This window comes from Myotis myotis, unplaced genomic scaffold (assembly GCF_014108235.1).
Source record: "Myotis myotis isolate mMyoMyo1 unplaced genomic scaffold, mMyoMyo1.p scaffold_m19_p_2, whole genome shotgun sequence".
Lineage (NCBI taxonomy): Eukaryota > Metazoa > Chordata > Mammalia > Chiroptera > Vespertilionidae > Myotis > Myotis myotis.
The window spans coordinates 216,390,969-216,403,032 of NW_023416324.1; the positions used below are offsets into that span (position 1 = coordinate 216,390,969).

At 58.1% G+C, this 12,064-nt stretch overlaps 1 protein-coding gene across 2 annotated transcripts in view; it reads left to right on the forward strand.

Moving 5' to 3' along the window:
• Positions 1–9,458: 9,458 nt before the first annotated feature.
• Positions 9,459–12,064, forward strand: part of URB1 (URB1 ribosome biogenesis homolog) — a 42,076-nt gene continuing 39,470 nt past the window's right edge. The window contains exons 1-2 of one of the 2 annotated variants that reach the window (XM_036350860.1): positions 9,459–9,708; positions 11,841–11,980. In XM_036350860.1, coding sequence (XP_036206753.1) covers positions 9,567–9,708; positions 11,841–11,980 — 282 coding nt within the window. In that variant the 5' untranslated portion in view covers positions 9,459–9,566. The remainder of the gene's footprint in view (positions 9,709–11,840; positions 11,981–12,064) is intronic. The other variant, XM_036350861.1, reaches the window with a different exon arrangement.

The window sequence follows — 12,064 nt, forward strand, 5'->3', positions numbered from 1 at the left end:
GCCCGGGGCGGGGCGGGGCCGAGGCGGGGGCCGCGGAGGGTGGGGCCGCGGAAGGCGGGTCCCGGAGGTGCGACGCGGCCGCCCGGGACCGCCTCTCCCCACGTGCAGAGCCACCCGGCGCGCCGTCTCCCGGGTTCCGAGGCGAGACCCCGCAGCGCCCAGGTCGCGGCCGCCGGGGGCGGGGGTCGGCGAGCGGGCGGCCGCCCGGATCCGGTTTCTTCGGCCTCCGACTCACTCACTCACTCCTCGGGCGGCCGGTCGTGCGCAGCGCTCGGACCCGGCGGGACCCACGCGCGCCGCGCGCCCGGAAAGTGGGTGGCCCGCCCCGCCTCTTGGTTGCGCGCGGGGTCCCGCGGGCGAGGGGCGCACCGAGCGGCCGGGCCGGGGAGGAGGGGGACCCGGGACCAGCGAGGGGGCTGTGGCTGCGGAAGCGGGTACCTGGGCCGCCGGGACCCACACCTCGCGGACCCCGGGCGGCGCCGGGAGAGGGCGGAGGGCCCCGTGGGCGGCGGGCCCGGCACGGCGTGTTCCGGACGCGCGGGGAGGCCGGCCAAGCGCCGGGCCCGACGCGGAAACGCAGATAATGAGGCCCGAGGGCGGGACCGGGCGCGCTGCCCCGGCGGCCGGCGGCTCTGCCCGGGCAAACGGAGCCGGGAAACCGGGACCAGACGCGCCGCCCACCTGGGCGACCCTCCTCGGGGCGCGGCGGCGAGGATCCCGGACGGACGGACGGACGGACGGCGTCGGTCCACTCCTCCCGGGGCGGCCGGCGGGAGGGTCCGTCATTAGTGTCGGTGTTTGCTGAGGGGACGGGCCCGCGATGCGCAGTGATGTTCAAAGTCTGCATTACAGTGCTGAGCCCTCTTATTTATTTATTCATTTCTATTTATTTATTTATTTACCTTTGCTGTTCATCCTCACCCGAGGATGTTTTCTCCATTGATTTTGCTCATTTTTAAATATATTTTTATTGATTTCAGAGAGGAAGGGGGAGAGAGAAACATCAATGATGAATCATTGGTCGGCTGCCTCCTGCACGCCCCCCACTGGGGATGGGGCCCCCAACCCGGACCTGTGCCCTGCCCGGGATGGAACCCGGACCCACAGGCGGAGCTCTATCCACTGAGCCAAGCCGGCGAGGGCTGGACCTTCTCAGTGACGCTCCGGCCTGAGTCGTGTGGGCTTTCTCAGTTGGGGAAACTGAGGCTGGGTGGTGGGTAAGGGTGCCTCGCACTTGGGAGCCACTCCCTGTGTCACACCTGCCCCAAACTCAGGTCCCTCGTGGGCTGTCACCCCACCCGTCCACTCACCACCCGGTTGAGATATGAACTGGGTCCCAGAAAGGGGCCGCGCCCCACGGTCCTGTGGGCACCCAGGCTCCCAGATGCGCGGGCACAGTCGCTCACTGGGCGGCAGCCCGCTGCCTCCTCTGTGAGGCTCTAGTGAGCTGATCCAGGTGCCTGGGCAGGAGGCTGGAACTTAGCAGTGCCAGGTCAGTATCAGTACCATTACAGGCAGGAGGACAGACCTGGACAGGCAATGGCAGGCGAGCCAGAGTCATGAACAACAGGGGCCAGAAGGGGCAGAAGAGGGGGCCCCGAGCCAGAGGGAGCAGGGGAGGGGTGAGGGACCTTTTCCAGGACAAGATGAATGAGAAAGATGGGAAGGAGGGGCCAAGCAAAAGCTAGGTGCTTGGGAAGGGGGACCGTTTAGGGAAAGGGGCCAGCATGCGGGAAACCCACAGAAGCGTGGCCCCCTAGGAGGATGGAGTGCCCGGCCTGTGGCTCAGTGGTTGAGCGTCGACCTGTGAACCAGGAGGTCCCGGGTTCGATTCCCAGTCAGGGCACAGGCCCGGGTTGCAGGCTCCATCCCCAGTAGGAGGCGTGAAGGAGGCAGTCGACCCATGATTCTCTCTCGTCATTGATGATTCTCTCTCATCATTAATGTTTCTCTCTCCCTCCTCTCTTCCTCTCTGAAATCAATAAAAATATGTATATATATTTTTAAAAGGAATGAACTTCCAATAAGACAGCATGGGTGAGCCTTGAAAACATTGGGCTAGGTCCCATAAACCAGACACAACACGATGCCTCTTGCAGGAAAGATCTAGAATCAGCACATTCAGAGCAAGAAAGTAGATGAGAGGTCACCAACAGCTGAGAAGAGGGAGATGGAGTTCCTGTTTGGGGTGATGAGAAAGTTCTGGAAATAGACAGTGGTGAGTGATGGTTGCACAGTATTGTGGATGTGACGAACACCACTGAATTCTACACTTAAAGTGGCAAATTGCATGTTGCATGTATTTGCCACAACTTCAGAACGGGAATGAGGTAATGTGCCAAAACCCACTGAACTGTACCCTTGACATGGGTGAGTTGTACGGCATGGGAATTCTATCTCCATAAAGCTGTTGGTGTGTTTTCTTAAAATCAAACCGTAACAGCCCTCGCTGGTTTGGCTCAGTGGATAGAGCGTCAGCCCGCAGACTGCAGGGTCCCGGGTTAAATTCCAGCCAAGGGCACATGCTGGGTTGCGGGCTTGGTCCCCAGCATGGGGCGTGCAGGAGGCAGCCGATCAATGATTCTCTCTCGTCATTGATTTCCCCTCTAAAATCAATAAAAAATATATGTTAAAAAAAATCAAACCATAACAATCACAGAGGGTGTCCAGGGACGGGATTGAGTCCGAGTGTAGCCAGGGGCTGTGGCTGTGTCCGGCTGGGGCTGTGCAGGCCCAGGGGGGAGAGGGCGGGGGCGAGTGGGGGAGATGTTGGAGGGTGGACAGCGCAGTGCGGCCAGGCAGCTGTGGGGCGTAGAGGAGGCCTGGCTTCCCTCTGTTTGCCCCTCTGCGGCTCTCCGTTAAATCAGGTTTTAGTCCTAATCTGATCTCTTTAAGGGTTTCTAAGTCACGTGAGAAAATGAAATAATTCCATTTATCTTCCTCTCTGGAGCCCTTGGTCCCAAGGGCCTGTGCCTCCAACCAAATGGAAACCAATTACCACCCTCCCACTCTCTGTCTGTAATTATTATGCAACCAAATGCCCAGCCCGGGCGCTGTAAGAACTGGGAGGACAGGAAGGCGGGGGAGGGAGCCCCACTTCAAAGCTGGAGGAACCCTCGTAAAACCCAGGGGGCAGGAGAGGGGTGACCCTCTCCGCCAGGCGCCTTCCACTTCCGGTGGGATTTACAGAACTGAACGCAGTCGTAGGTCTAGGTCGGCACAGTGACCGGAGCTGGGACCTCAGCCGAACAGTAAAGTGCCCCCACATACCACCACTCACCACAGCCCTGTGACCTGGGTGCCGACAGGACCAGCCCCACCGTTCACTGCAACCTGGGCTGGGAGCCCCTCGTTCACAAGTGACGAGCAGTTCCCAGAGAGGCAGTCGGCAGGGCTCGGAGCTCCTGTGCCGGCCACAGGCCCGCCAGGCTGGTGCCACCCGTCTCCTGTCCCCGACGGGACTGACACTGGCGGCACAGACTCACACAGACCACCTGCGGCAGGACTCCACACCCCTCAACCGGCAAAATCACCGAAATCAGGGAGGGCCACCCGGTGGAATAACGTGGCCGCGTTCCCTTCTGTGCGGTGGCCCCGCCGGGTGGTGTCGTGCCTCTGTACCCACTACACCCATTCCGTGTGCGAGAGGCGGCGTCCTTGCGGGAGCCTAAAGGACCGTCCTTCACGTATTTGAAGCTTTCTTTTCCGCGGTCTCAGTTACCTGCGACCAATGGCAGTCTGAAAAGATTCCATGGAAAATTCCAGAAATAAACAATTCATAAGTTTCCGGTCGTGTGCCCTTCTGAGTAGCGTTGTGATGACACCGTCGGCCATCTGCTCTGTCCTCGGAGCTCGGCTGTGAGTCACCGCTCTGCCCAGTGTCTCCGCGCCGGTGCCAGTGGGCGAGACCGCGCCCTCGTACCCTCCACTCCAGGACATTATCTCGTTGTTCTCTTACCAGCTAGGGGTGCCCGTCTCTTACTGTGCCCGACTTACAAGTTAAGCTTTATTGTAGGTGCGTGTGTATAGCAAAGGGCATCATACATGTAGGACTCGGGTGTTGTCTGTGGCTTTAGGCGTCCACTGGGGTCTGGGAACTAATCTGTCACTGATGAGGGGGGACGACTGTGCATTTCCTGTTTTCATGGCCTAATTCCTGCCTTGGTTTATTTTTTAAAGATATTTTTATTGATTTCAGAGAGGAAGAGAGAGGGAGGGAGAGAGAGAAGCATCAGTGATGAGAGGGAATCATGGATCGGCTGCCTCCTGCAACGCCACTCGCTGGATCGAGCCCTGAACCTGGGCATGTGCCCTGCCCGGGAATTGAACCCTGACCTCCTGGTTCATAGGTCAGCGCTCAACCACGGAGCCACGCTGGCCGGGTTCCTGCCTTTGTGTTTTTCTTTTGGAAGAGCCCGGTGCCGTCTTCCCAGCTGTTATATCCCGTCCCTCCTTCCAAGCCCATCTTGGAAGATGCTCATGACTCCAGCCCCGAGCCTCTCCCCTCACCTGCCCACCCAGGTCGGTGAGACAGGCTGGGCTGCGGCCCTTCTGGGAAGATATAAGCCTCCATTTGTCAGCCACAAAGCAACCAACCTTTCAGCCGGAGAGCGAGCTGAATGTGGTCCAGAGCTAAAAAGGCTTATTTTTAGAGGCAACAAATGGGGGTTTGTTTGTGGAGCTGGCATCGGAGGCCGCAGCGCAGCAAAGGGCCTGCTCGCCGCGCAGAAAGCTGGGCGGCTGGGGAGGCCGACTTCAAAAGCCGCGGGAGGAGGCCTTGAAGGAATGCGAGCGGAATGGTGCCGGTCCGTGTGCAGTCCAGCCAAGGTCAAAGGCAGCGGGTGCAGGAGACCGTGTTCTGCCGCGGCCGGCCAGCTGCCCACAGAGGCCTCGACCCAGCCTCTTGCTTTTGCACGTCTGCAGAGCGAAAGGCCAGGCTCTGAAGTCCATTTAGGCTCTCAGAGCCCCGTAACTTTTAAACTGGATGTGGGTTTCAGAAAATTGGTGAAATCCGTGCTAATGCCTTGACATCCCTTCATCTTTTCTTACATGCACTTTTTCATTTGTTTTTTTAATATATATTTTTATTGATTTCATAGAGGAAGGGAGGGGGAGGGAGAGAGAGAAACATCAGTGATGAGAGAGAATCGTGGGTTGGCTGCCCCCTGCACGCCCCACACTGGGGATCAATCTGGGCCTGTGCCCTGACCGGGAATTGAACTGTGACCTCCCGGTTCATAGGTCGATGTTCAACCACTGAGCCACCCGGCCCGGCTCATTCGTTTTTGTATGAGTCACAGCTCAGTTTGTTCCTGTGATGCTGGTATTTTTCTCTTTGCAGAAGAAGCACGTGGTGCAAACACCCTGGAGGCTCTGGGAGCACCGTGAGAGGCCGGATGCTGGCCCCTGGGACTCTCAGCTGGACTGTCCCCGCGGTACCACTGTTCCACGCTGTCTTGCTGAGCTTGAGGATGGCAGGTGCCTCATCGAGTGGCACCCTACAGGCTGTCCTGCTGTGACTGGCTCTTTCACTGGGCATGATGCCCTCGAGGCTCCTCTGGGGTCAGGCCGTCCTCTTCTGGGCCGAGTGACACTCTGTATGTATAGAGCACATTGGTCCCGCCGGCGAGTGTCTCCCAGGAGGGAGGCAAGAGGAGGTGTTCACGTGTGTGTCCAGACGGTTCTTGGTGAACACACGTGAAAACCTCTGGCAGAGCCTCCAGGCAAGGGGAGAGGCTGGAGGCCCGCCCAGGAGCTGGAGGGGTGACACCTGGGATTCAGGAGGTCAGCGGCTGATGGCCAACCCGGGATGCCTCTAGTCTAGCTGCTGTCAATGGCGCCCTCTGTAGGTGAGAATCTGAATTTATGTCTTAGAAATGGTGATAGTACCCCATGACTTCCCCCCCAAAATTTTTAAGGTGGTAAAATATATGTAACATAAAATTTACCACTTTAACCATTTCAGTGTACCATTCACTGGCCATCAGTACATTCACAGAGTCGTATGACCATCGCCGCCACCCAAACGCAGACCTTTTCACCCGGGAGAACTGCAGTTCTACCCCTTCCACCGTAGTTCCCCATCCCCTCCCCAGTCCCCGGCAGCCACTCTCCCGTCTTCAGGACCTGGACCAGTCTAGGTGCCCCACAGAAGTGGGGTCATACAGTCTTTGTCATCCTGGGACTGGCTGTTTTCACTTAACACAATGTCTTCAAGTGCCACCCACCTGTAGCCGCTGTCAGATTCCCTCGCTTTTTCAGGCTGACTAATATTCCACTGCATGGATAAGCTGCACCTCGTTTATCCACTCATCAACCGATGGACGCCGGGTTGCCCCTTCTCGTGGCTGTTGTGAATAAACGCTGCTATGAACCTGGGTGCACAAAGATACGTAAACATTTTTCATGATAATTTTCGAGGGAAAGCTTAAAGCTACCACCAAGAACACAAATCACTGTCTATTGAGAGGAATTCAGCGCCAACAAAAGTGAGTTCTGAGGAAGGGTGTGGAGCGGAGGTGCCCAACTTCCCAGCTCAGGCTGTCCTTGTGTCCCAGTGGATTTTCACGGTGCCCCTGGGCAAAGGAAAATAAAACAGAAAAGCAAAAGGCTTGAACTGTTATGTTCAGTAAATAGTTCCAGACAACTTAATAAGGACTTATGTTCTAACAATTGAATAGCTGTTTGACATAAAATACATATACATAGAGAGTAAAGGTATTTTTACTTTATTCCTTAATAACCCAATTATTTACTAAGGGAGGGGGGTGCCCTATTGGGCATGTTGCAATTTCTGCAACCTTAAATCAGATCGGCCAGCGCCACCTGCATTTCCACGGCAACCAGCGAAAGCCCAGCTCTGTGAAGCCGCGGCATCATCGAAGAGAAGCAGTCCAATCTGTGGAAAGTGGAGGAGAGAATGGAAGTGCCCAGCATTGTCCCAGTGTCGCTGAGCAAGCCAGGGACGTCCGGCGAGGAAAGATAACGGTCCCAACCGGCACTGGCACAGCTGCCTGTCCCAGGCAGGGGGAGAAACGGCGCCCCTCCCAAATCGAGGACCCACAAAGTCCCGGTGCTAATCCCAGGCTGGAGGGGTCTGTGGCCATGCTGTGCCATCGACCGAGCACCATCCTTTTCCTACTGATTTTTGGTACCATTTTATTTTATTTTTTAATATATTTTTATTGATGTCAGAGAGGAAGGGAAAGGGAGGGAGAGATAGAAACGTCAATGATCAGAGAATCATGGATTGGCTGCCTCCTACACACCCCACACTGGGAATCGAGTCCGCAACCCGGGCCTGTGCCCTGACCGGGAATTGAACTGTGACCTTCTGGTTCGTAGGTTGACCACTGAGCACCACCAGCCAAGCGGTGACATTTTTCTTTCTCATTAAACTTTGTTTCAGTGGGCCTCAAAATTCTGCAACAGATTTTTTAGTCAAGATGTTTCCATTGCCCTAGCCAGCTTGGCTCAGTGGATCAAGCGTCAGCCTGCGGACTGAGGGGTCCCAGGTTCGATTCCGGCCAAGGGCACAGGCCTGGGTTGTGGGCTCGATCCCCAGTGGGGGGGGAGGGGGGGTGCAGGAGGCAGCCGATCAGTGATTCTCTCTCATATTGATGTTTCTGTCTCTCCTCTCTTTCTCTCTGAAATCAATAAAGAAATACATTTTTTTAAAAAGATGTTTCCATTAAATAGTACTCATTTTAAAACTAATAACTTAAAACCTCTCTCTCTCTCTCTTTCTCTCTCTCTTTCTCTCTCTCTCTCACACACACACACACACACACACACACACACACAGGAACAGTCCATGCAGCGGTCACCAGCCGGTGGTCCGCAGACCGCTATGGGTCCGTGAGGTCCGGAAGGTTGGCGACCGTTGGCAGAGAGCATTTTCCCTTCCTTCTGGATGCATTATTGCCCGTAACCAGTCTTTTATTATTATACTTAAACTAGTGGCCTGTGCACATTGAAAGGAAATGAATTAGAAGAAATACTTTAATATCGCTATTCGCCTTTCTCTATAATAGAAGTGTCAACCAAATTCACCATCGACAATGACAGCTGGAAACACACGCGTGCGACTGGCTCCAGCGAGAGCTTTGTATGTATCACGCATGCATGAGTCAACGTTCATTTTTAGATTGCCAGTGCACAAAATATGTGCCGGTCGGTCGGACGGCCGGTCACTTGGCCTTTTATGTATAAAGATGCCCCTGGAGACGAGCAGTTCTGAGACCTTCCTCCACTGCTGTTTTGTGTTGTGTCCAGAAGCGTTCGTTCTTCCCTTTACTCTGTCCAAGGATTTCCCGTCTCAGGCTTGTGAGATTTAAAAACCACACGGATCCTCTGATTATCGAGGTCTAACTTGTTGCAGGTGTAGAACCTGGTCCCGTTCTCCGCCAGCATTTCCTCCGGAATCACCAAACTCTCACCTAAAGCTGGCTCACGATTCACTGGGACATAACCACGTGCGGGGGAACCACTGAAAACGCACCAGCCGGCGTTTCGGATCCATTTCTGCCTCCATTGTCCCCCAGAGCATCGATGCGCTTGCAAACACAGCGCTTTCCCCTCGAAGCCGTTTTCCTAGGTGCATCCTCTCCGCTCAGGGAGCCCCAGCCTTGGGCAGGGCTGGCTTCGCTGACCCCATTCAAAGGACGGGCTCCAGGGCATGGAGGCCCCGCACGGTCCGGAACATCCCCCGACTCGCCATTGCTCCTCTCCTCCCACCCGCGCGCCTGCACGCCTCCGCCGGACACCTGGGGCGGAGGTCAGGCTGGTTCCGGCCGAGAGGCGCTAGGGGTCCCGGTTAGGGGCGCCCGCACCCCCTCGGCCCAGGCGCCGGAGCGAGGACCTCCGCATCAGCCCACCCTCCAGCCAACCCACAGGGCCCCGCCGGCCAGGCGTCCGCGGCGGCCAGCAGTTCTCCCGGCGACACGATCGCTGAGTTGACGGTGCAGCTCCGACGCGCCGGCCGCCTGCCTCGTGGGAGCGGAGGATCCGGGTTCTCCCCCCGCCCCGCCCCCCAGGACTCCAGAGACCGAGCCATCGGGGACGGCAGCGACCGTGGGACCGCGGGACCCGGCGCGGCAGCAACTGCAGGACCCGCCTGCAGCCCGACCTGCCGCGCGCCCGCCCTTCCTTCCCACAGGCCCCGCCCCCGTCTACCCCGCCCTCCAAGACTCCGCCCCAATCCCCCGCCCTGCAGGCCCCGCCCCTCCACGGCCCCGCCCTCCGCAGGCCCGGCCCGTAAACAGCCAGGCCCCTCAGGCCCCGCCCCTCCACCGCCCCGCCCTCCGCAGGCCCGGCCTGTAAACAGCCAGGCCCCTCAGGCCCCGCCCCTCGACTGCCACGCCCCTCACGCCCCACCTCTAGTCCCCGCCTCTTCCGCCTGTCCCAACCTAGGCCCGCCTCTTCCGCCGGCCTTGCTTCCTGAGGCCCCGCCTCTTCCGGCAGCCCCGCCCCATCCTGCGCACGTGTGGACAAGTCTGGCGTCTACTGCCAGAACTTCTGGAGCCTCGTCCGTGGGTGTGGACCCCGCGCGACTCCCCCCGCGCGGCATGGGGGTCCCCAAGAGGAAGGCCCGCGGCGGCCCGGACGGCGCGGCTTCCCCCGTGGGCGCGGCCAAGCGGGCCCGCACGGAAGAGCTCACGGGCGTGAGCTTCAAGGCTCAGCTGCGGGACCCGCAGGGCGCGGGGCCGGGTGAGTGCGGGCGGCGGCGCGGAGATGTGCGTGCCGGGCGGCCGGGGGCCGGGGGTGGGGATGTCGCCGTGCCCGCAGCCCGTCTTTCCTGCGGCTTTGCGGGCGCCGCGGGCCAAAGCCCTCCCCCCCACCCCCACCCGTTTGCAGAAGGGAAACCGAGGCCGGCGGCTGGGCTCCAGGCCCGGCGGCCCCAGCTCTGCTCGCAGCGCTTCCCCGCCGGTTTGAGTGACAGCTCCGGGCTGCACGCCTCCTGCCCGGCTGCAGCTCTAAAGCCCTTTGGCTGCGTTGTTAGGGACGCGAGCACGTGTAGTCATTCTCAGCAAGTAGCTGTCAGTCCGCCTGCGGTCCTCGCCCAGAGCCGCCCAGGGACCAGGTGACCGAGGTTGGACTGGCGGCTGAGGGAGCCCATCCCGCCATTCCACGTTCTGGAAAGTGTGCTGCCCTCCACGGCGCCACGTAACCCCGAGAAAGCGTGTAGGTTATGGGGGAACACGTAAACTCTGGAACGGTGTCAAAATAAAACTGACATTGCTTCTCCCAGGTTAAAGAAACGACTAGCTGAATGGCTTAGGATTAGTAATTACTGCAGGATCGCCTCAATTTCCAGTTTGTCGCCCACAGGTTGTGTTTTTCATGGTTGATGCCTGCAGCTGCTGGGCAGTGCTGGGAAGATGATGCCTGCGTCAGCACAGAGTTACCCGTGTCGTTCGTTCGTCCCTTTGTTCATGTTTTATGAGGGGCTACTATTTGCTAGGCTAGAGATAAGATGGTGAGGGAAAATCAGACAGGGGCGCTGCCGTTGTGAGCTTGCACACGGTCAAGTGCAGAAGGCAGGTATCAATAAATCGCCCGGGAACGGTTCTGGGAGATCCAGGAAGGCTCCCGGAGGAGGTGGCTTTCAGCGAGGGGTAGGATGGGGCAGGCAGGGGCAGGAGCCCTGCGGCAGAAGAAAGCATGTTTATTTAAAAGGTTGCGTCCATGTACGCACTCGTGGTTTTGCTCAGAGAGCATCGTGACGCTCAGGTGCAGCATTGGAACAGGTTTCGGGTGGGAACCCGGGCTGACGGGGTGGGTGCAGGTGGAATCGCTGGCAGGCCTGGCGGTGAGTGAAAGTGTGCATTTCCTGTGAGACCGTGTCGGATTTGTGTTTGAATCTGGTCCCTGTCTTGGATTCTCTCTCCCTTTGCGTGTGTTCTCATAACTTCCTGTGATAGGATCGCCCCACAGGGAGTGGCACGGGTAGGTGTTAGGGAGCTTTGTTTCATGCAGGCACGAGGGAAGGTGTTGCCCCAGCTTTACAGAGACAGTGTTGACATATGTGTAAGCCCGAGGTGTACAGGGCGATGGCTTGGTTCATGCGTGTATCGTGCAATGACCACTTGAGGTCAGTGAGCACCGCCATGCCTTCACACCGTCACCTCTTCCGGTGGGGATAACATTTACAGTCTGCTCTCTTAACTTTCAAGTACATGACACAGTGCTGTTAACTGCACTCGCCACGCTGTACCTTATGTCCCCAGGACTTACTCATCTTACAGCTGCGTGTTTGTACCCCAACCAACATCTCCCACGTCCGCCCCTCCCCACCTCCAGCAGCCTTCGTTCTGTTTCTGTGACTTCAGCTGTTTGGGTTCCACATGAGTGAGAGCACACATCACTTGTCTTTCTGTGTCTGATGTCACTGAAGACCCTCCCGTCATACATGTTGTAAAAGGCAGGGTTTCCTTGTTAAGGCTGGATAATTCTCCATCGTGTGTATGTACGTGTATGTATAGCTGCATGTAGATAGACGTAGGTATACCACATTTCCTGTACTCATTCTCTGATTGTACTTATTCTCTTCTTGGGGTGGGAGGCAGAGCGCCGTGGGGTTGCATTGGTGAAGACCAGGGTGCTCAGGACTGGATCGGCGTGCGATCAGCCAGGACCCTGAAGGAGAAGGGTTTGCTGGGTGGACAGTCCCCAGGCCTCCCTGGCGACAGAGAGTAGGCAGTGTCGTTACTGATCCCACCTCCACATGGCTGCTCTGTCCACCTCGGTCAGCGCAGCTCCAACCGCCCGGCGCTCCTGCCGCCGCTGCGATGGTTCCTAGGGAGACCGACCTTGTTGACACATGCGTGTGCCCGTTTCAGCCTTGGAAGCGTTCGTGGCTGCCGCCAAGCAGCTGCCGCGGGAGGGCGTGTACGACGTGGTGGAAGGCTACGTCAAGATCTCCGTGGAGTGCGCCGAGGTGTTCCAGCTGCTGAGCGGGGAGCGGCCGCCCGAGAGCGAGGTAGGTCTCTCCTGACGGCCTGTGCAGCTGCGGTCGTGTCCACTCGAGGAAGAGGCTGCGATGCAGATTTCCAAGGCGCGACCC